Source organism: Pseudopodoces humilis, chromosome 27, assembly GCF_049639895.1.
Source record: "Pseudopodoces humilis isolate 2021_Gansu_Grassland_sample_001 chromosome 27, ASM4963989v1, whole genome shotgun sequence".
Lineage (NCBI taxonomy): Eukaryota > Metazoa > Chordata > Aves > Passeriformes > Paridae > Pseudopodoces > Pseudopodoces humilis.
Genome location: NC_142226.1, coordinates 1503033 through 1523458, shown reverse-complemented (window position 1 = coordinate 1523458; position 20426 = coordinate 1503033). Strand labels below are relative to the sequence as shown.

At 63.2% G+C, this 20426-nt stretch overlaps 1 protein-coding gene across 1 annotated transcript in view; it reads left to right on the top strand.

Moving 5' to 3' along the window:
- The first annotated feature begins 1398 nt into the window (after positions 1–1398).
- FOXO6 (forkhead box O6) overlaps positions 1399–20426 on the top strand; it is a 33466-nt gene continuing 14438 nt past the window's right edge. The window contains exon 1 of the mRNA XM_014258589.2: positions 1399–2447. Within this exon, the coding sequence (XP_014114064.2) occupies positions 2019–2447 (429 nt within the window). The 5' untranslated portion in view covers positions 1399–2018. The remainder of the gene's footprint in view (positions 2448–20426) is intronic.

Here is a 20426-nt window from a genome sequence, read left to right as displayed (position 1 = left end):
ATTGCCACGTGACCGTGGCATGAAAGACGCTGTTACAGTAACAACTGGTGGCACCACGGGTGACAAACAGCACAAGGATGCAGGGAACTCAGTGCCAGCGTTCCCCAGGCATGGCTGCTGGGCAGGGACGGGTCTGCGGTGGGCAGTGTGAGGCAGGAGCGTCCCTGGGGTGCTGGGGAGGGGATGAAGGTGGGGGACACAGAGCTGCTGCTGCAGACACCTCTGTCCCCAGGGCGTGCAGTGCCACGGGTGTGTCCCCAGGGGGTGCGTGAGGAGGGGGATGCAGGGGGCAGGGATCAGGGATCGTCCCCAGTGGGTGAGAGCTGCAGGTGGGTGCACGAGGAGGGGTTTGCACCCTCGAGGCTGCCGGGCTGTGGGCGGCTGGGCAGGAAAACAGCGCGCTCCTGCTGCCCCGCCGGGCTCCGACCCCACGGTCACTGCACGCCCACAGGGGACATCAGCGAGGAGGCAACCGGCTGATGGACCCGGGGAGCCGCGGGAGCGACGGGCCCCGAGGGGACGGGGGTCGGGATTAGGATCGGGGTGGGGATCGGGATCGGGGTCGGGATCTCCCCCAGCGTGGAAAGGGGGCGTGTCCTAAACGGGGGCGTGGCTGCGGCGCGGTGGGCGGGGCCCGCTCGGGGTCTCCCCGACGGCGCTGCGGGGGCGTGGCCGAGGCGCTGGGGGCGTGGCCCGTAGTAAAGGGGCGTGTCCCTCCGCGCGGCCGCGTTGCCCGGGGTGACGCGCGGATGCAGCCGGCACCCGTGACGTCACCCGCGGGGCGGGGCCGCGCCCCCCATTCATCCCCCCCGCGCGCGGAGCGTCCCGCCGGCGCCCATCCAATCAGCGGGCGCGGGGGGCGTGGCCGCCGGGCCCCTCCAGCCAATCAGGCGGCGGCCGCGGCCCGGGGCAACAATGGGGGGCGCCCGGGGCGCACGTGGGGCCGCGGCGGGGCCGGGCGGGGGTCGCGGCCCGGGCCGGGCGGGGGGAGAGCGGTGCCGGGGCGCGGTGCCGGGGCTCTCCGCTCCGCTCCGTCCCGCCCCGCCGCTGCCCCGCGAGGCGCGGGAGCACTCCCCTCCCCCGCCCTCCCCCCGCCCCTCCGGGCCCTCCCCCTGTGTCACGGCGGCGCCCGCATTCGGGAACGGGCACGGCGGAGGGAGGGAAGGAGGGAACGAGCGAGCCGCGGCCGCCCCAGCATGTGGCCCGCCCGCGCCGTGGCGGCAGCGCGGCGGCGGCGGCGGCGGCGGGCAGGTGCGCGGCCGCTGAAGCGGAGCGGGGGGGCGTAGGGGCGGGAGCCGCCCGCCGCCGCCCTCGCCGGCGCTGTCAGGTGCGTGCCGCCCGCCAGCATGGCTCCGCCGCGCCGCCGGACCTAGCGCCGGGCAGCCCGCGGGAGACTGCGCCCGCCGCGCCGAGGGCTCCCACTATCTCCGTCCCGCTTCTCCCCGCTTAGGTGCCCCGCCGCCCGGCCCCGGAGCCCGCCGGTCCCCGGCCGAGGATGCCGCCCGCCGCCGCTCGCTCCGGTTCATCTGTTGCTGCCTGACCGCGCCGCCAGCCCGATGGATGCAGCCGCCCCCGCGCCCTGCCCGCCCGCAGCCGCCCCGCTGGCTACCGAGCCGGGAACCGCTCCGGAGCTCCGCGGCTGGTAAAAACCAAACCAAAACCAAATCCGAACCAAAAAACACCCCCCTGCTTCGGCCCGGACTGGAGAGGCGGCCGAGGACTATGCAGCGTGTCCCCCGGCTCGGCGCTCCCGGCGCGGCGCCGGGCACAGCCGCCTCCTAGAGCCGCCGGACCCGGGGCTCCCCCGGACTCGGGGCTCCCCCCGCCAGGACCCGCGCATCGAGCGGCTCCTCCTTCCCTTCTCCCCTCCAGCTGAGCAGGGAGCCCGCCTTCGCACTCCTCTCCCTCTCGAGATTTTGGGGTTTTTGTTGTGTGTTTGGGTTTATTTTTTTTTTTTTTTGGGTGGAAACCGCCCGTAACTCCGGGGGGGGCTGTGGGGTGGCAGCGGGGAGGCGACCATGGAAGAAAAGCTCCAGGCGCATCAGGTGGAGATCGACCCGGATTTCGAGCCGCAGAGCCGTCCCCGCTCCTGCACTTGGCCTCTCCCCCACCCCGACTTGGCGGCGGAGGAGGAAGATGGGGGCGCGGGGGGAACCCCGGCGCTGGCGGCCGGCGGGGACGGAGCCGAGAACGCGGCGGCCCCGGTGGAGCGCAGAGTCGCTGCCGCTCCCCCACCGCCCCCCGGCGCGGATGTGGGGCAGCTCCGCAAGGCCAAGACCTCCCGGCGCAACGCCTGGGGCAACCTCTCCTACGCCGACCTCATCACCAAAGCCATCGAGAGCTCGCCGGAGAAGCGCCTCACCCTCTCCCAGATCTACGACTGGATGGTGCGATACGTCCCCTACTTTAAGGATAAAGGAGACAGCAACAGCTCCGCCGGCTGGAAGGTACCTGACCCCCTGACCCCAACCCCAGCGCAACTTTGCCCTCTCTCCCGAAGGTGTGCCGGAGCTTGGAGGTTTCTCCCGGGGCAGCCGGAGCTCGGTCCTGGTGGGGAGGTCTGGGGGATCCCCGCCGTCCTCACAGCTGGGGAGATAAGGGCCCGGTCAAGTTTTGGGGAGAGCCGGTGCCTCGTGGTGTTGTGTTTTGGAACCGGGGTGAGCTTGTCCCGGTGCCACCCGCCGGGCTGAGGCTCGGAGCGGTGCCGCCGTCCCCCGGCAGGTCGGGGCGAGGGATGGCGACAGGCGGCTCTCCCCGGTGAGCCAGCCCTGGGCTACAGTGAGTGCCAGCCCCAAGTACGGGGCTACAGCGAGCGATAAGCCCGGTATCAGCGCTCTCCTGGCCGTGCCTGTGGGGACCCCGGCCGGGGCAGGTCCCCGTGTGCCGGTGGCAGGACAGGCGGACGGAGAGCTGTTCCCACACTGCTGTCTCCAGACCGGCTTTTACCCGGTGCATTCCCGCTGGCTGAGCCCCCGCCTTCTCCGGGGCCGCGTCCCCGTCCCGGGGGGCCAGGCAGGCAGCGCACGCTCCCCGCGGCTCCAAGCCGGCATTCCCCGGCTCTCTGCTCGCCTGGCACCCTGGGCTCGTTAGGATTCCCTGGCGCAGGCGGTGTTCCCCTCTCTGTCGCTGCGAGCTGGGGATCGGCACCGGCCACCCCAGCCCCGCTGAGGGCACGGAGGGTGCTGGGGCTGGCTCACCCCGGCCCCTGCCCCTCTGGCTGGGCTCTGTGCTGAAAAGGGGGAAGAGATCGGCTGTGTCCAGATGGTGTCAGTAAAAAGGAGCCAGTTTCTCTTAAGTCCTCCCCTAAGCCCTGTCACCTCCAGTGTGATTAGTGTGTTACCAGGCTCCGGGGGCTCCCACACCAACCTAATGGCCCTGGCACGCGTGTCCTGGCTCCTTTGGGGCCGGCCAGATCCAGCCCACCTCGGGGGGTCCTTCTTGGGTGCAAACGAGGTTCTTTTGGGGCAGGAAGGCTGAGCAATAGGGCACCTGTATCCAGGCTGTGGGAGCTGCTGTTGTGCAAGAGGATGGGTACCCATTCCTGATGAGGGCTGAGGGCATCTGGTGTCCCCCCGGTGAGGGGAGGGTGTCAGGGCTGTAGAGGTGGCAGGAGGTGGTGCCTGTGTGGGGCCGCTCAAACCTCTGCCCGGGGTGAGACCTGCACAGCCCTGGGCAGGTGAAGGGTCTCACACCATGGGGACAGCAGGGGATATGCATTGATGGGGTCTGGAGATGTGTCAGGGCTCTGGAGCAGGGACTGGGATGAGGAGTGAAGGGATTCCCAGGCAGTCACACATGTCATTGGGGCCTTCATGTTGTGTGGTGTGCAAGGAAGGAGGACAGGCTCAGAGTCCAGCTGCTGTTGAGCACCAGGGTCATTTTCAGGGGCTGCTTGCTCAGGTGGGCTCCCCTGTGTGCACCCCTTCATGGGATGCTGTCCCCTTTCTTGGCCAATCTCTGGCTTGGAGCTCCTCTGCCACGGCTCTGCTGCCTGGGCTGCACTGCTGGGGCTGATTCCCTTGCCCTGGTTTCACTGGGATTTGAACCCTGCAGCTGGGCTGAGGACTGCCCTGTGAAGTGCCCTGCACTCCGGGCTGGGCAGAGCAGGGTGCCCTGGAGCCTCTCCTGGTGCTGCAAGTGCCCAGCTGGGGCTGGAGCTGCGGGGGCTGGCAACAGCCCAGGGTGACAAACAGAGACCCCCTTTGCATGGTTGTTTCATCAGACACCAGCATGTCAGGGGTTAAACACCTTCCCCACAGCCCCTGGTCCCTCCTGGCTGTCCCCTACCCCAAACCCCCCGGGTGTCCCTTCCCTGGGTGCTGAGGGAGCCCCCAGGGCTCTGGGAATTTGCTGTTCCCTGCCTGGGAGAAGCAGGCAGGGCTACAGCTTTTCACTGCCCAGCACGGCAGAGTCGCAGTGAGGTCCCGGCTGCTTTTTTGGTTGGGTCCTTCACAGCCTCTTTGTGCTGGCCAGAGCAGGATGGTGGGGTCTGAGGGCCCAGCGTCCCCACAGGCACTGGCTGTGCTGCTGTAGGCTCTGTAGGATCATGGAATGCTTTGGGTTGGAAAGGACCTTAAAGGCCATCTCATCCCACCCCCTGCCACTGGAGCAGGTTGCCCAGAGCTGTGTTCAACTTGGCTTTGAACATTTCAAATCCCACTCTTGACTTCTCCAAACCCTCTCTGCGTTGCTCCAGCACTGGAGGGACCTTCACAGCCGGACTCCTTCCTGCATCCAGCTGGCACAGGGGATGCTGAATGTGCACCTGGCTGTGGTGTCTGATGTGTCTGTCAGGAATGTGTGCCCCAGGCTGGTGGTTGTCTCCTGAAAGGGAAGGCTGTTGGCAGGGGTTGCATTTTGGGGTCAGGCCTCTCCTTCCCCACCAGGCTGCGCACTGCATTGCATGGTGTCATAAAATCATAGAATCTTGGAATGGTTCGGGTTGGAAGGGACCCTAAAGCTCATCTCATTCCACCCCCTGCCACAGCCAGGGACACCTTCCACTATCCCAGGTTGCTCCAAGCCCCATCCAACCTGCCCTCGGTCCCTTCCAGGGATGGAGCAGCCTCAGCATTCACGGTGAGGTAAACTGAGGGACAGAACCCAAACACCTCAGCCGTGTCCAGCCTTGGGACCAGGACCAGGACCTGTCTGGGTCTGATGGAGAACACAGTGGGGATGCTCTGGCTGCTGATCCTCGGGAAGTGCATCCCCCCACGGGCTGAGCTGTCGGGATTGTGCACCAGGAGCTGCTGCTGCTTCCCGATGCAGGGCAGCGGGCTCCCGCTGACTGACAGTTCTGCTTAATTAGGGAGTTGTTATTTTATCAATTCCAAAGCGCTTGAAGTTTTCTGCTCCAGCTCACGCTTTCCTCTTGTTAATGGGAAACCAACACCCTCCGTCAGAAAGGCAGCGGCACTGATGCATTTTAAAGGGTTCTGCTTGCTCCGGTTTGACATCCAAAATATAACAATCAAGCCATCAGCTGGTGGATGCCTGTTTGATGCGGCTCTGACAGCGCTGAAAACCTTAATTTCCCAGCCCTCCCTCCACCTCCTCCTCCTTTCTATTGCCGGGTCGGTAGCGTGGCGGCTGTGCCTGCCACGGGGGCCGGGGCTGCCGTGCAGACACCCCCCTGCCAAGTGCCACCGTCCTCCTGCAGGGCAGGAAGGAAATGAATTAGGGAGGAAACGGTGTGGGAGTGGGAGCGTGGTCAGAGTTCTCATTGCTGCTCCAGGGTTTGGGGTTCCAGGCTGCTCTGTGGACCCCTGAGCTGTGGCTAAGGGGGAGAGGACCCTTCCAGGGAGCAGCTCCTGGCTCTGTGGCTCTCTCCCTGGTGCCACCTCCCGCTCTTCCCCTCTTGGATGGGGCCAGTGCCTCTGGAGCCGTGCCCAGTGTGGCTGGAGAGGCTCCAGGCAGCGCCTGGGACCGATGGGAATGACTCTCCCCACGGAGGGCGTGGGTGCTGCCCCTGGGGTGGCGCAGCAGTGAAGGGACACTTAGGGAGGATGGTGTGACCTGGCCCTGGGGTGACCTGGGGGTGCACATCAGGCTCGCTCCCGTTTGTGCTGGGCTTGGCAGTGTGGGGAGCAGCCGGCTCGGGGGCTCCAGGAGCCGGCTGAGTGCGGGCTGGCCGCTCAGGGCTCCCCTTGGGGCAGCTTGGCTCGGCTCAGCTCGGTCACGTATCCCATCCTCGCCATATATGGAGATTTTTCCAGCAGCTGGGAGAGCCCGATGCTCCCGGAGAGAGAGCTGGGAGCTGGGCCGGGAGTTCCAGGGGTCAGGAGAGCCCGGTCAGCCCGAGGAGCTTGCAGGGCTGGGGGGAGCTGGGCTCCTTCACCCTGCTTCAGTTCCTGGATGAGCCACCCTGGCTCTCCTGTCCCCGCAGCACCCCCGGGATCCCTTGTGAGATGGGGACCCCCCCCAGCACAGGCAGGGTCCCTCTGGATGCTGGGCTGGGGTCTCTGACCCTCCATCATCCCTGGGCTGGAGCGGGGGTCTCCCCACCTGTTCTCCTGCTCACATCCCCCTGATGTGCTGCAGTGCTGCCGTCGGTGTGGCTGTGAGGAATCCCCTTTCCTCCTTCCCACCTCATTTTGCTCTCTCCTTTTGGAGGTTTTCATCTTCAAATTTTTTTATTTTTTTATTTTTCCCTTCTCTCCCTTCCTCTGGAATCGCTTCTCATGCAGCGCTAACTGCTGAAGTAACACAAACCTGCTAAATGGTCCGGCTTTATGATAGCATAAAAATGATACTACAGAAGCGAGTGGGGCTTTATTAAACCCCAGGGAAAGGCTCCAAATGAACAGCTTGCTCTGCTCTTAGCTTCCTCCCCCACTTCCCCCTTTATTTTTAATAACCACTGGAATATAAACTACAGTTAAGATCCTGTGGACTAGAAGAGTGCTTGCAGCCTGGCATTCTCACTATCCTTCCCCTTGTGCTTCCTTCCCTCTGTGTCCTGATGCTGGGATGGGAGGAGGACCAGCGTCCTGGGCTAGGAAATGGATTTTGTAATTAAAAAAACCTTGGAAATATTTTTTAGGGAGGCTGTGGGTTGGGCCAGGAGTGAGCTGGGGCTCCTTGGGACCCTCATTGGGATGCTGCTGGCAGTGGGAGGCCCTTGGGGCTTAAGGAGTGGTGTTGGACACCTGTCACCTCTGGGTCCTGGCACGGAATTTACAGAAAAGGGACGAATGTCCCCTCCCCATGCATCAGCAGGGACTGAACATGGTTGGACCCCCATCCCCAGGCTGCCTCCTCCATCTCTGGGGTTCATCCCAGGCCTCACAGCCACCATGTCCTTGGGTCTCCCATGGGGATGCTCTGGAGCTGGGTCTGCCCTTGCCCTGACACCCCCCTGTCCCCTGCACCCACCACGGTGGGCTCCCTGCTCCCAGCTCACGTTACTTTTAATTATCCTGACGCTTCCCGCCGGCTCCCAGCGAAGGTGCCTGCTTAGTGCCGGGGTGAAAGGCACTTTGGGTTACGGAAGGACACGCGGAGGCTCGCCTGTCTGCCGCTGAGGCTCATTTTGGACAGCATCTGTTCATTATTATGTGGTGCCTTGGCCGGGTGCCAGCCAGGGGAACTGAAAGCCCCGGCACAAAGCTCGCTTTCACCCGCTGCGGGGAGGAGGAGGAGGAAGAGGAGGAGGAGGAGGAGGTGCTGGGCGGGGAGCCCGGGGACCCCCAAGGCAGGCTGGTTCCTTCCCTCCCAGCAGGGATGCTCCATCATCCCAGGGCATCCTGAGCTGCTGCCTGCTGTGAGGTGTCATAGAATCACAATCAGACTGGTTTGTGCTTGAAGATCATCTTGTTCCAACCCCTTGCCATGGGCAGGGACACCAGGAGATGTCCACCCCTGGGATTGCTGCTGTCCTGTGGGGTGGGGCTCAGCAGCAGGATGGGGTGATATTGGGGTCTGTGTGTCCACTCTGTCAGCAAGGGACTCATTCTTCCCCTCCCCAGGACCCCCATGCATCCCTCCAGGCCCAGCAGGGCCTTGGAGCGGGGAGGCTCTCGGGCTTTTCCGCTGGGGTTGGTGGCACTTTGTACGCACTGAGCAGCAGCGATTCAGCCCAGCTCCTGCTCCCTGGGGCCTGTAGGGCTGAGGAGAGTTCCAAACAGCCTAGGATGCTGGCAGTGGGATGGCTCCACCCGGATCCCCGGGTGCTGACAGACTGTGGGGCTGGGCAGATCCCAGGGGGTGCAGGCAGCGATGCTGCCGGGCACCTGCAGTCTCTATGGGCACGTGTTCCCTCGTGTGTTCCCTCGTGTGTTCCCTCGTGTGTTCCCTCGTGTGTTCTGCCGTGTGTTCCCTCGTGTGTTCCTGTGCCTGGGCGTGCCGGGCTCCCCACACGCGCTCAGCCCACGCCTTGCGGGAGGATGCGCGTCGGGAAGGACCCTCAAACACCTCGGGCTGGCTCCTACTGGCCACTGCACTTCCCTCCTGGGAGCCTGGGCTGGTGACAGTGTCCCCCTGTCCTCGGGGACCTTGGGGGGGACACAAGGTGACTGTACTTTGGGGCACAGTTTGGTTTTTTTTTGGTTTCAAAGGCTGTGGCTGGGTGGGTGGGGGTAGCCCAAGCTGGGGCACTGAGCAGCCGCCTTTGATTTACTCGGGACGGGGAAAAAACAGGCCCCACCAATTCAAAACCGCACAAAACACCCCCCCTGCCCCCCAAAAAATGAAAGAGGCAATGGCACGGAGGAGAAGAAAGGCAAGGGTTGTTCGCAGGCGCCTGGCGCGGTGCCAGCGCGGGGACGCTCCGGAGCAGACATGCCAAGCTGTAATTGCAGACAGGCTCATTTCGAGAGACGAGACGGTTATTTTTAACTCGCGTTAAGGTAATGCACTGATCTCCTGCCTGTGGGTTCAAAAGTTCACCCCCCCCTTCTCCCCAAAAACCCCCTTTGCTCGCTTGCCCCATGGGGGTACCTCTGGTCAGGCTGTGAGTGAGCCCTGGGAAGCGCAGCCTGGCGCTGCCCGCACCCTCGCCCTCCTCCCCGGGAGCCTGGCTCATCTCCTGCGGGGCTGGGAGGAGGCTGCAGCCAGGCCAGCCCTGGGGTGTGTGGAGATGGGCATTTGTGGGGCTGTGCCAGCTCCGTGCCCAGCCCTGGCGCTGCTGAGGCCCCCAAGGAATGCGCAGGGGATGGGTGCCAGGTCCTGCTGGGAGCCCAATGGGAAAGCCTTGCACTGCTCTCACTGCCCACTTTCCTGGTCCCCAAGCACTTGGCAGTCCTGGCCACACGCACTGGTGGCTGTGCTGCCCCAGGGATGGCTGGCATCTCCTCCAGCAGCCAGACTTGCAGGGCTGACAGGGCAATGTGGGGGTGGTAGGACGTGGGTTCCCCCTTCCTCAGCCTCACCGGGTGTCCCACAGGAGGGTTGAGCCTGCAGGTCACCTGTCAGGCTGGAGCAGCCCATGAGCCCGATGCTCTCAGTGCCATTTATTGGGCTACACTGAGGTGTGGCCACCTCTGCCCTGGTTTTTTGTTTTTTCCTTAAAATACATTGCACAGTGCCAGGAGGGCATTTGGGACAGGGTGTCACTGGGACCCATGGGGAGCCTGGAGATGAGCCTGGCATCTGCTCCCCAACCCTCTGCCCAAACCATCTGAAGGAAAAGTGCAGCAGAAACGCCCCAAAATGTGTCAGGTTTGGACCTGTAACAGCCGTGATTAATCCTTTCCCCCCTCCCCAGGCTCTCCCAGGAGCTCAGCAGCTGGGAGCTGGCAGGAATGAGGCCCTGGGGTGCTCCCGAGCAGGAGCAGCGTGTCCAGCCCCTGTCCCCAAACGCCCTCTCGCCTGGGTTGGTGGCGTCAGCAGTTTGCCAGACGGTTGGGAACTCCCTGCATGGCTGAGATGGCTTTTGTCCTCGGCTGTCGCATGGCTGGGGCCGCCAGCTGCAGGTGCCACGCTGCTTCCCGCTGCCGGCTCGGCTTTGGGGGAATCCAGGGGGAGCTGAGGCTTTCTGAACGCGTTTTGTGGAATTTCTCTGCTTGTCACAGCTCGCTGCTGGCCCTGGAGCCAGGGTGAGCCGTGGTGCCATTATCCATAACGAGTTTGGGGGGATGGCACGGCAGGAGCTGCCATCGGGTCATCCCTGGACTGTGACCCTGGCACAGCCGGGAGCATCTCCCAGCACACGGCCACGCACTTTTTGTGCAGTGCCAGGAGATGGGAAGGGCTGCCTGGCATCTCCCAGCACAGGGATGGGGAATGGGGGGTGTGGGGACACCACTGGCTCCATCCTGGCATCTGTGAGTGCTGGGGGAGTGGGCACCACACCATGGCACACCATGAGGTTTGGAGCATCCCCAGAGCCTGCCTGGGCTGTTGGATGTGTTTGATAGTGCAGGTTTGGGAACATCCAGTGTGAGCTGCCAGGGAGACCGAGACTGTGACCGTGCTTAGGACCACCCTGTGGTGGTTGCAGGGCACTGGGAGCCATCCCATATCCCATATCCCATATCCCATCCCATCCCACGGCACAGCCAGCTGGAGTTCTGGTGGCTGCTGGCCATGAGTTCCAGCAGGATGAAAATGGGCAAGTGCCCATCTCTGCCCAGCCACACCACCAGGTGGGCAGCCAGGACACATCATCTCCTCCCTGCCCCGGCTGCAATGGGTGTGCAGGATGCAGGGGAGGGATTCACAACTTCGTGGAGCAACAGACTTATAAATTTTGGCTTTTTTTTTCAAGACTGTCAAACCTATGCCTGTCCCAGGGATGTAAGACAGCATTTTATTGCTGCCTGCTTGATGGTTGTTCCCTTCTCTTCTGTGGCTGTGATTTATCTCTGCACTTTGCGCTGATTGGATTAGAAGTTTAAATGCTAAGGGTGCATAACAATATATTTTTCTTATTAATATTAAAAAATCATTATTGGATTTTTTATAGTTCTGTTTTGAATTGAATCCCCTTGCTTGATTTATTCTCTCTCCCAGAGTAGAATTTAATGCTAATAGGAACAATCATTGCTTTGTTTTGAATCTTTGACTGTTTGGAAAACTTTCCATGCAAAGGGAAATTACAGCATTATTAAGAGTCCATTAAAAGAGGGTTTGCCCATTTCTGGATATTACCTGTAAGCTGGAGGGAAAACAAAAAAGCCAAGACAAGGAGTCTCTTTTTCAGGGCTTCTGCTCACACCCTCGCTGAGGTGTAACGCAGTGATGGCGCTGGTTGTTAAAATCGGCTCTGTTCTGTCGCAGGGATTAATTTCTGGTCCTGTTGGCTTGGTGCCGGGTGTGTGGCAGTGGAGTCACAGGTGGAAGGCAGGAGCTGACTGTGGGATTGGGGGGTACCTCCACTTCCCGCTGGATTTCATGATTTTAAGGAAAATAGGAGAAGCAGGACAGCAGCTCCTGGCTGACGTGTCCTGTGGGTACCAGGCAGAGGGATGGAGGATGCTGAGTTCCTCCCTGTGCTGCCAGTTGCCTGGGGATGCTAAACCCTCTGCCCATGTGTGGGGATCACCCAGGGCCCACCCAAGCCCTGGGACCCTCCGTGTCCTCGTGGTTGTGCCCATCCGGCAGCCGCCTGCAGCAGTGCGGGGCAGAGCCCCACGGGCAGCCCTGGGGAGCAGGGCCAGGCAGGTGGGATTGGGCTGGGGACACGGTGCCAGGCAGGTGGGATTGGGCTGGGGACACGGTGCCAGGCAGGTGGGATTGGGCTGGGGACACGGTACCAGGCAGGTGGGATTGGGCTGGGGACACGGTGCCAGGCAGGTGGGATTGGGCTGGGGACACGGTACCAGGCAGGTGGGATTGGGCTGGGGACACGGTACCAGGCAGGTGGGATGGGGCAGGGGCTGGGGACACGGTGCCAGGCAGGTGGGATTGGGCTGGGGACACGGTACCAGGCAGGTGGGATTGGGCTGGGGACATGGTGCCAGGCAGGTGGGATGGGGCTGGGGCTGGGGACACGGTGCCAGGCAGGTGGGATGGAGCTGGGGACACGGTGCCAGGCAGCTGGAGATGTGCCTGGGGCGGGCACAGCAGCAGCAGCGGGGAGCTGTGCCAGGCTTGGCACGCAGCAGCAGAGCTGGCAAGGCACCACAGCCTGCCCGGGCACGGCAGGGCAGGCCTGGGCACCCACGGCCCTGCAGCACTGGGGGAGCGGGAGGGTGGGGTGTGGGGTGTGGGGGGCATAGCTGGGAGCGGCAGGAATGTTGGCCCCAGGCATGCAGGGGCCGCGTTGTTGGTGTGAATTTCCCTGCAGGGCTGTGCCGTGCCAGGCCACCAGCCTGCAGCCCAAAAACTGCACCTGGGACCCCTCACTCTGCTCCCCAAAGTTTGCACACACTATCCTGCACCTGCTCCCCATGCCCCTTGCACCCCACACTCCGCTGCCCAAGTCTGCTCCCTTAACCCCACGCCCTGCACTTCATGCCTTGCTCCCAACACTCTGCACCCCTCATTGTGCTCCCCAAAGCCTGTGCCCACTGTCCTGCACCTGCTCCCCATGCCCTTTGTACCCCACACTCAGCTCCCCAAAGCCTGCACTCTTGCACCCCAGAGCTGCACTCTCTTCCCTTCAGCATGCACTGTGCTCCTCGATCTCTGCTCCCTGCTCCCCAAAACCTGTGCACTCTACCCTGCATCCTGCCCCCCAAACCCTGCAGCCTGCACCCCACCCGCCTGGACTCCCTCCCACACACACTTCCAGCCATCCTGCACACCCCATACCCTGAACCCACACACAGAGGAAACCTCTGTGCCAATGCCCACATGCCCTGATGTGCTTGGCTCTGCCTCCCTGCCCCTCTGTGCTCTGTGGGTTATGGGGTGTCCCCCCCTGGCCCCATGGCACACCAGCAGCAGTAGGTATGGGATGGGTCCCAGATGGCTCTGGGGGTGCAGTGCTGTTCCTTGCTGCAATGGAGTGAGGATTCCCGGATTCCCAGATTCCCAGCAACATGTTCTCAGGTGTCCTCCCACGTGCCAGGACTTCCTGGCTGAGATTTCCTGCTGCCCATTCCAGAGCCAGGTGATTCTGGGATCCTGGCAGGGCCTGCTCACCCCCTGCGCAGATTTTTTGGCTGTTTTCTTGTTTTCCCTCTGTTCTGGAGCCTGAGTGCACCAGCCAAGGAACAGCAGGCTCCTGCCTGGCCCCTGTGCCAGTGGTGAGACTGTCACTGACTGGGGGGCTTTGAGGTGGGGACCCAGTGTGGGGGGACATGGGGTTACCAGCAGGATGCAGGGTGGGGTCTGGGCAGGTACCTCTGTGCCTGTTGCTGAGGGCAGGGGCACCTCTCTCTGCCCATGTGGGTCTCAGGGTGACCCCACACCTGGGGACTGGGCAGAGAGGTTGGGAGATGTGGGGTGCAGGACTGTGGGAAGGCTGGGGGGCAGGGCTGGGAGATTTGAGGTATGGATTGTGCAGCGTGGGGGGCAGGGCTGGGAAGTGGCTGCTTGCAGGGGGGGCAGTCTGGCTCCCCAAAGCTCCCAGTTAAACCAGCAAGGTACCCAACTGCAGGGGTCTGGGGCGGGACACTCCCAGCCAAGATGCTGAGGTGGCTCCTCAGCCGGGGACAGATGCCTGGGGTCCCCTCCTGCCTCACTGAGGCACCCCCATGGTGACACTGGGAGACAGGGCCAGCAGTGGTCCCTGGCACCCCCCTCCCTGTCCCCAGCTCTCACCACAGCCCAAATCCTGCTCCTGCGTGTGGAGAGTGAGCAGAACCTCGAACAATTAACCTCGTGCCCTGAATAATTAATGGCAGCAGACTCCAGCAGTGCTTCTCCCTGCCCTGCTGCCCCCCAGCACCGCCCGGGTGTGGGTGGGGGCATGGGCTGGCCAGGGCAGTGGGGTGGGACAGAGTTGGGGGTTGTCACCTGAAATCTGCTGCCAGGGGTCGGGGTGGAGCGGGCAGGGGATGGAGGGGGAGTTACCCCCAGGACCTGCTGCTCCCCCACCCCCGTGCCTCAGTGTCCCCCTTGTCACTGTGCCAGGGATGGGGAACTGAGCTGGTTTCGCTGCCTGGCTCAGGACACCACATTTTTGAGGGGGGTCTCTGCACAAGTGCAGCTCTTCCTGCAGGGCTGGATTTGCTCCTGGGCGGGTCAAGCCCCCCCATCCAGCCGGGATCTGGCTGCGGGGCCGGGAGCAGCGAGGGGTTAAAAGCACTAAAGCCGGTGTGAAACTTTTGGCTGGGGAGCTGCAGGCAGAAAGTGCATTTGTAGCCGCAAGTGGCTGCCTTGAAGACGATCCAGATTTGTCTGGGAGCCGTCTGCTGCTAAAACCCTTTGATCCACTTACTTCTCCCCGGGGAGCTCCCTGCAGCTCTGGTGCTAATGCCCCCATGGCGACAGGGGCTGAGCTGCCAGACGGATGCAGGGGAGACCCCCTCCCGCTGCCAGGGAAGAGAGCAGCCGCAAAGAAATGAGGGGGGACAAAAATAGAGGGGCTTGGGGATACAGGAGTGATGCCACCAGGCTTAATCCATGAGGTGCAGAGAGTGGGTTTGGCTTTTCCTGGGCTGTGGGGAGGGATGGAGGATAGAGGGTTGGGGATTCAGGGATGGAGGGGGTTTGACTGTTCTCAGGCTGTGGGTAGGGGTGGAGGGTTTGGGGGGATGATGGTGGTGTTGTGGGGAGGGTTTGCATCCTTGGTGTCTCCCCAGGACTGCTGATCTTGGGGGTGCCAGCCCCAAGACCGACTGCCCCAGTGCTCAGTGGGCAGATCCTGCTGGGTCAGCTCAGGTGGTAAAGTGGCTGAAAGGGGAAGGCAGGAGAAGGGCAGGCAGGAGGCAAATCCAGTGGGTTAAATGGGATACTGGCAGTTTGGGTCACAGGGACTCTTTTGCTTTTACCGTAGGAAATATTTAAAGATTGGGAAGCTGAAATCATCTCCTGTACTGGACCTCAAATCACAGAATCCCAGACTGGGTTGGAAGGAATCTTAAAGCTCCTTCCATCCCATCCCTTGCCATGGGCAGTGGCACCTTCCACCATCCCAGGCTGCCGCAAACCCTGTCTTTGGACACTGCCAGGGATCCAGGGGCAGCCACAGCTTCTCTGGGCACCCTGTGCCAGGGCCTCCCCACCCTCACAGGGAGGAATTTCTTCCCATTATCCCATCTATCCCTCTGGCAGTTAAGTGGAAAATTCCCATTTTCCAGCGGGTGTTAGGATGGAAGGTTGTGCTCAGCTCTCCCGTGTAGGCAGCTCCATCTCCCTCCCTCCCCTGATCCCCACTGTGGATGGGGGTCCCTGTGGGTCCTGGCAGGGCAGTGTGGGACATCCCCCCTGCACCCACATAACACCCATGGGCGAGTTATAGATGGACCATCACCACAGGCTGTGTCTGTGCCCACAGCAGGCTGGGGCTGAGGGCAGGGTCAGGGGGACTGGGACACTGTGGGCAGGACAAGAGGGACAGGGACCCTGTGGGCAGGACAAGGGGGACAGTGACCCTGTGAGCAGGACAAGGGGGACAGGGACCCTGTGGGCAGGATGAGGGGGACAGGGACCCTGTGGGCAGGACAAGGGGGACAGGGACCCTGTGGGCAGGATGAGGGGGACAGGGACCCTGTGGGCAGGACAAGGGGGACAGGGACCCTGTGGGCAGGACAAGGGGGACAGTGACCCTGTGGCCAGGATTGAGGGGGACAGGGACCCTGTGGGCAGGACAAGGGGGACAGTGACCCTGTGGCCAGGATTGAGGGGGACAGGGACCCTGTGGGCAGGACAAGAGGGACAGGGACCCTGTGGGCAGGACAAGGGGGACAGGGACCCTGTGGGCAGGACAAGGGGGACAGTGACCCTGTGGGCAGGATTGAGGGGGACAGGGACCTCTTCCCTGCTGGGGGTTGGCAGTGGGAGCTGCCTTAGGAAGGCGCTGCCAGCAGCCATGGCCGCGCTCGTGGGGAGGGGAAAATCCCCTCGAGGCTCAGGAGAGGCCAGGGGACGGTCACGGCCGGGGACAGCCGGGGCTGGGGACGGTCACGGCGGGGTCCAGAGGAGGGCTGCAGGGGTGGGATGGAGGTGTGAAGGGAGCCGAGCGAGGAGCGAACAAAAGCCGCATTGAGTGACACAGCCCGGCCGCCAGCGGAGCAGGAGCCCGGCCAGGAAAAACAGGGCCTGGAGCGGGGAGCAGCACATCGTGTCCCTGGCCGCGGCCAGGGGCCTCGGTACATTCTGTAGCGGAGGAAGCTGGCGCAGGACGGGCTGGCTCGGGGACAGCCCCGGGGGGCTCCCACCGGCGCTGCCCCGGCCCCGGGCCCGGCTCGGGCCGGCCGCGGTTCCGGGCCCAGCGGGCCGGGCCGGGCCGGGCCCGGGAGAGGCGCTGGGCGGGGGCCGGGCCGCAGACAGAGAGCGGGCGCCGTGCCCAGGAATTCGAGGATGGTTTGCAGGCGGCGCTGCCCGGGCAGCAGCGGCTAATTCAGGCTAATTCAATTACAGCTCCGTGTCACGAAGCCGGGGCCCGGCGGCTGGGGGCCCCGCGGGCAGGGGTGGCTCTGAAGGGCCGCTTGGTTCTCCCCGACACCGGCGGCATGGGGGTGTCCTGCCGGCCCCGGCTCCGCGGGGAGACCCTCGGGCAGGGCCTTGTGCCCAGACTGGCACCACAGGCAGGTGCTCACAGCACCATGCTAGCCCCGGGTGTTCAGACCCCTGAGGATGGGTTTCCAGAGTCGTGAGAAGCTGCTCTCCTGCAGGGATGTGTGACTTCCCGTTGCTTCCTCCCTGTGCCTTGTCTTCCTCTGTCCCCAGCCCTGCTGCAACCCACACCTCCCAGGAACAGCCTAAAATCAACATCCAGGGGGGCTGTGGATGGGTTCAAACCCCTGGGTCCGGGTCCAGGGCACTGTCACTGCAGTCCAGAGCTGGTTTGTTCTGGTGCTCTGAGCACTGGTTCCTTCTGCCTGTTCTGTTTTTGGGCATTTTGTGACCCCCCTCCTGCCCAGACAACTTTTTTTGGTAGTTTTATTTCCAAGTGTGTGATTCCTCTGACTGACACACAAACCCCCACTGGCAGTGTGGCCCTGGGGAAGGTCCTGGGGCCATGTGCTCCTGCCACGGAGGTGGCTGATCCCACAGCCCAAGGCATCGCTGCCAGTTTGGAGGGGACAGGTTACTGGGGGCTCTTGCTCCAGGGAGACCCATCTGCAATAAAAACCAATCCTGAAGGTGCTGCAGGGCCTGGCTGGAGCACCTCCACTTCCTCCTCGCTGCAGGAGGGCAGCTGGTCCCATTGCTTGGGAACTCAGTGCTCCGTGGGGCCGTGGCAGTGTGGGCTGGATCCGGATCCTCCCTCGAGCGGCACCAGGACTGGCTGCCTCGGCAGCTCTGGCTGATGTAATTTTTGCCATTACAGGTAAAACTGCTCTGCCTCGGGCGGCAAACTCCCCTAAGGCAGGCAGGAGGGGGTTGTTGTGTTCCTGTTGCTTTGCAGCAGCCTACAGGGATCCCGCTGCCTCCCCAGGGCGGCTGCCTGCTTCCCCTCCTCCTCCTCCTCCTTCTTCTTCTCCTCGGGCTGCCTGTGCTGGCTGAGTCCTTCCCAGAGCTGTGTTTGGGGGGCAGAAGCTGCACCACGAATTTCCCGTGCCCCAGCAGCCCCCTGGCTTGTTTTCACCCCTGCTCCTGCTGGGTTTGTGCCTGGTCTGGCAGCATTCCTGCCACAATGTCTGTGGGAAGCATCCCTGTGTCCTGCCTCAGCCGGTGCAGGTGCAGCCCAGGGACCACTGCAGTGGCTTTCCTGCCACCCTGTGTGATCAAACAGCTCTCAGAGAGAGGGGACACCTTGCCCAGGGTAAGGGTGCTAGAGTTTGGGATGCTGGGAAGCATCTTGAGCTCTCGAGGGGGAAAGGCAGAGGCTGTGATTGAGCTGGAGGTGGCACGGGGATGCAAAGCTCCCCCTCCATGGGGTGGGCTCGCTGCCAGCCCCTGCCCATGGCCTGATGGTGGGAGCTGCAGGCAGGGGAACGTGTCCCTGGGTGTTGTTTTGTGGAGACCCAGGAGCGATGGGGCAGGGAGCAGAGTGCTCATCCAGAGCTGGGGTGCAGTGGCTTCTCTGTCCCTGCTCCAGCAGCCCAGCAGAGCAGCCCCAGGTGGGGTGGCAATGTCCCCAAGGGGAAAGTCTCCTCCTCATGGCCTCACCAGTGCTCCAGGGGGATGGCAGTGGGAGGGCCAGCCTCAGTGCCCCCAGGGCATGTGCCACAGGGCACAAAGCCCTGTTGGATGTCAGGCAGGTGAAGCTGGGCTGCATTGCCAGGCCCCCACCCCAGCACCCACCTTACCTGCAGGATGTCGCCCGCTGTTTCCCTGGCAACGGCAATGGCATCCCGCACACCTCGGGCAGAGCTTCCCTGCATCCCCTGCGATGTCATCCCTGTTTCCCGGGTAACCCAGCATCCGGGAGCTCTGGCAGGCAGGTACTGAGGGTCCCCAGCTGCCTTCTGCTGTGCCCAGCCACTCAACACCTGACAGCACTGCCGGAAGGGCCGTGCTGCTGCGGGGGCCCACGGTGGCCTTGGGTGGTGGGGACAGGCTGACAAGTCCCAGAGCTGCTCTTTCTAAGGCAGGGGTGGAAGGATGAGGCGCCAGCCTGGCAGATTTGGGGGAGCAGGCAGCCCTGCCTGTCATGACAGAGCTCAGCCCTCACTCTGCTCGCTGCAGGTGCCTCGTGGGTCTGCTGAGTGTAGGGAGCCATGGGTAGCTCAGGGTGGGAGAAAAAGCAAGGCTTGGGGACCCTGTGCCTGCACACAGGGCTGGGGGGTTTGTCTGGGCTTGTGGGCAGTCAGCATTCCCAAGGGAAGAGTAGCCAAGGGATGCTGGCAAGTGCCCAGGGCAGCTGGTCATTCCTGGTCACCTCGGGGTAACTGGTCTTGGCAGGAGGGCACTGGTGAGGTGGGTTAAACCCAGTACAGGCTGGAGCTGGGGTGTTTGCCTGCCACTGGTGATGCCCTTCATGCCATGAGCCCATGCTGGGGTGAGTGCACTGGGGAGCAAGTGTCCCCCGTGCTCTGTAAACAGCTTTGCCCGTCCCATTCCCAGGGGCACATCTCAGCAGGATCAGACACCCCCTAAGCCCTGCAGCATCAGGGTTTAGATCCCAGGGCAGGGGAAGTTGGGAGCCCCCCAGGATGGGCTGGTCCAAGTGCTTTCTCCAGCAGTGGATGCAGAGCCAGGAAATTCCCTTGCTGAGGCAGCAGTGCTTGGCCCTGCCCAGGGAATGTGTTTGGATGAAATCAGAGCCTGCAGCGCAGTGCTGGCCAGGATTTCCCCGTGGATCCTGTGCTGTGCCCCGTGGGCTGAGCTGGGAGCTCCTTTGGGGTGTTCTTTGGGGAGCCCCAGCCCTGCTGGCAGCCAGCCCCTCGCCTGCAGAGACCTCCTTGGCAGCACTGAGGAGATGCAGCCAGCCCACCCTGCTGAGCCCCCGGGATGGAGGGATGTCCCAGGGGTCCCCCTTTTCCCACCCATCAGTGGGGCTGTGCCCACAGGGAACAACCCCACAAGCACAGATGAGCTCGCTGGTGACAGCAGAGGTCTGTGGGGTGACACCAGGAGTCCAGGTGACAGCAGGGGTCTGTGGGGTGACACCAAAGATCGTGAGGTGACACCAGGGCTCAGCCACAGCAGTCATGGGCAGAGCTGTGCTCAGTGAGTGCTGGCAGTGCCTGGGGGGCATCGAGGTGTGTGAATCTCGAGACTTTATCCCTGGCACAATGCCCCACACATTCTGGGGCACGGGGGGGCCCTCAAGCCCATCCTTGGGCAGCTGCTGAGCGTGGGGGAAGCCTCCCCTCCTCCTCCTCCCCTCCTGCTCCTGCTGGCTCCCTGTGCTGTGAGGAAGCACAGGCTGCTGGGACCCCAGCCCGGAGCTGCGGGGGTGGCAGGGGGAGTGGCTGCCATTAGCAGGTGCAGAGCAAACGAAACAAAAAGGGGGCAGCTGAGTCAGCAGGGGTGGCAGGGGACACGGGAGGGGGGCTGGGGATGGCGGGGGACACGGGAGGGGGGCACCCGTGTGCAGGGTGGTGCACCTTGTGCCATGAGGGTGTGACTGGAGCAGTGTGACACCCTGCTGCAGGCTGGGGACATCCTGGGCTGGGCTGTGACCCACCCGTGCTGCTGCAGGGCCGGGGGCTGTTCTTTCAGCCCCCTGGGATGGTTTTTACGTGTCCTCTGCCACACCTTTGCCTTTGGCTCCTGCCCAAAGCGGGGGCTGAGAACACTCCTGAGCTGTGGCTGCCACAGCAATGGGAGCTCCTTGGGGCACAGGATGGATTCCCCGTCCCTCTTCACCCCACACAGGAGCCACCCCAGCTGTGAGCCTCACCCCACCTGCCGAGCCAGTGAGCCCTAAGAGAATCCCCCTTGGGGACACCCCAGGGTGCTGTCACCCCTCCGTGGGTGGGGAGGGTGGGTGTCGGCAGTGGTCATGGCAGGGCACTGCAGCATTCTCTGCCAGCACCCCC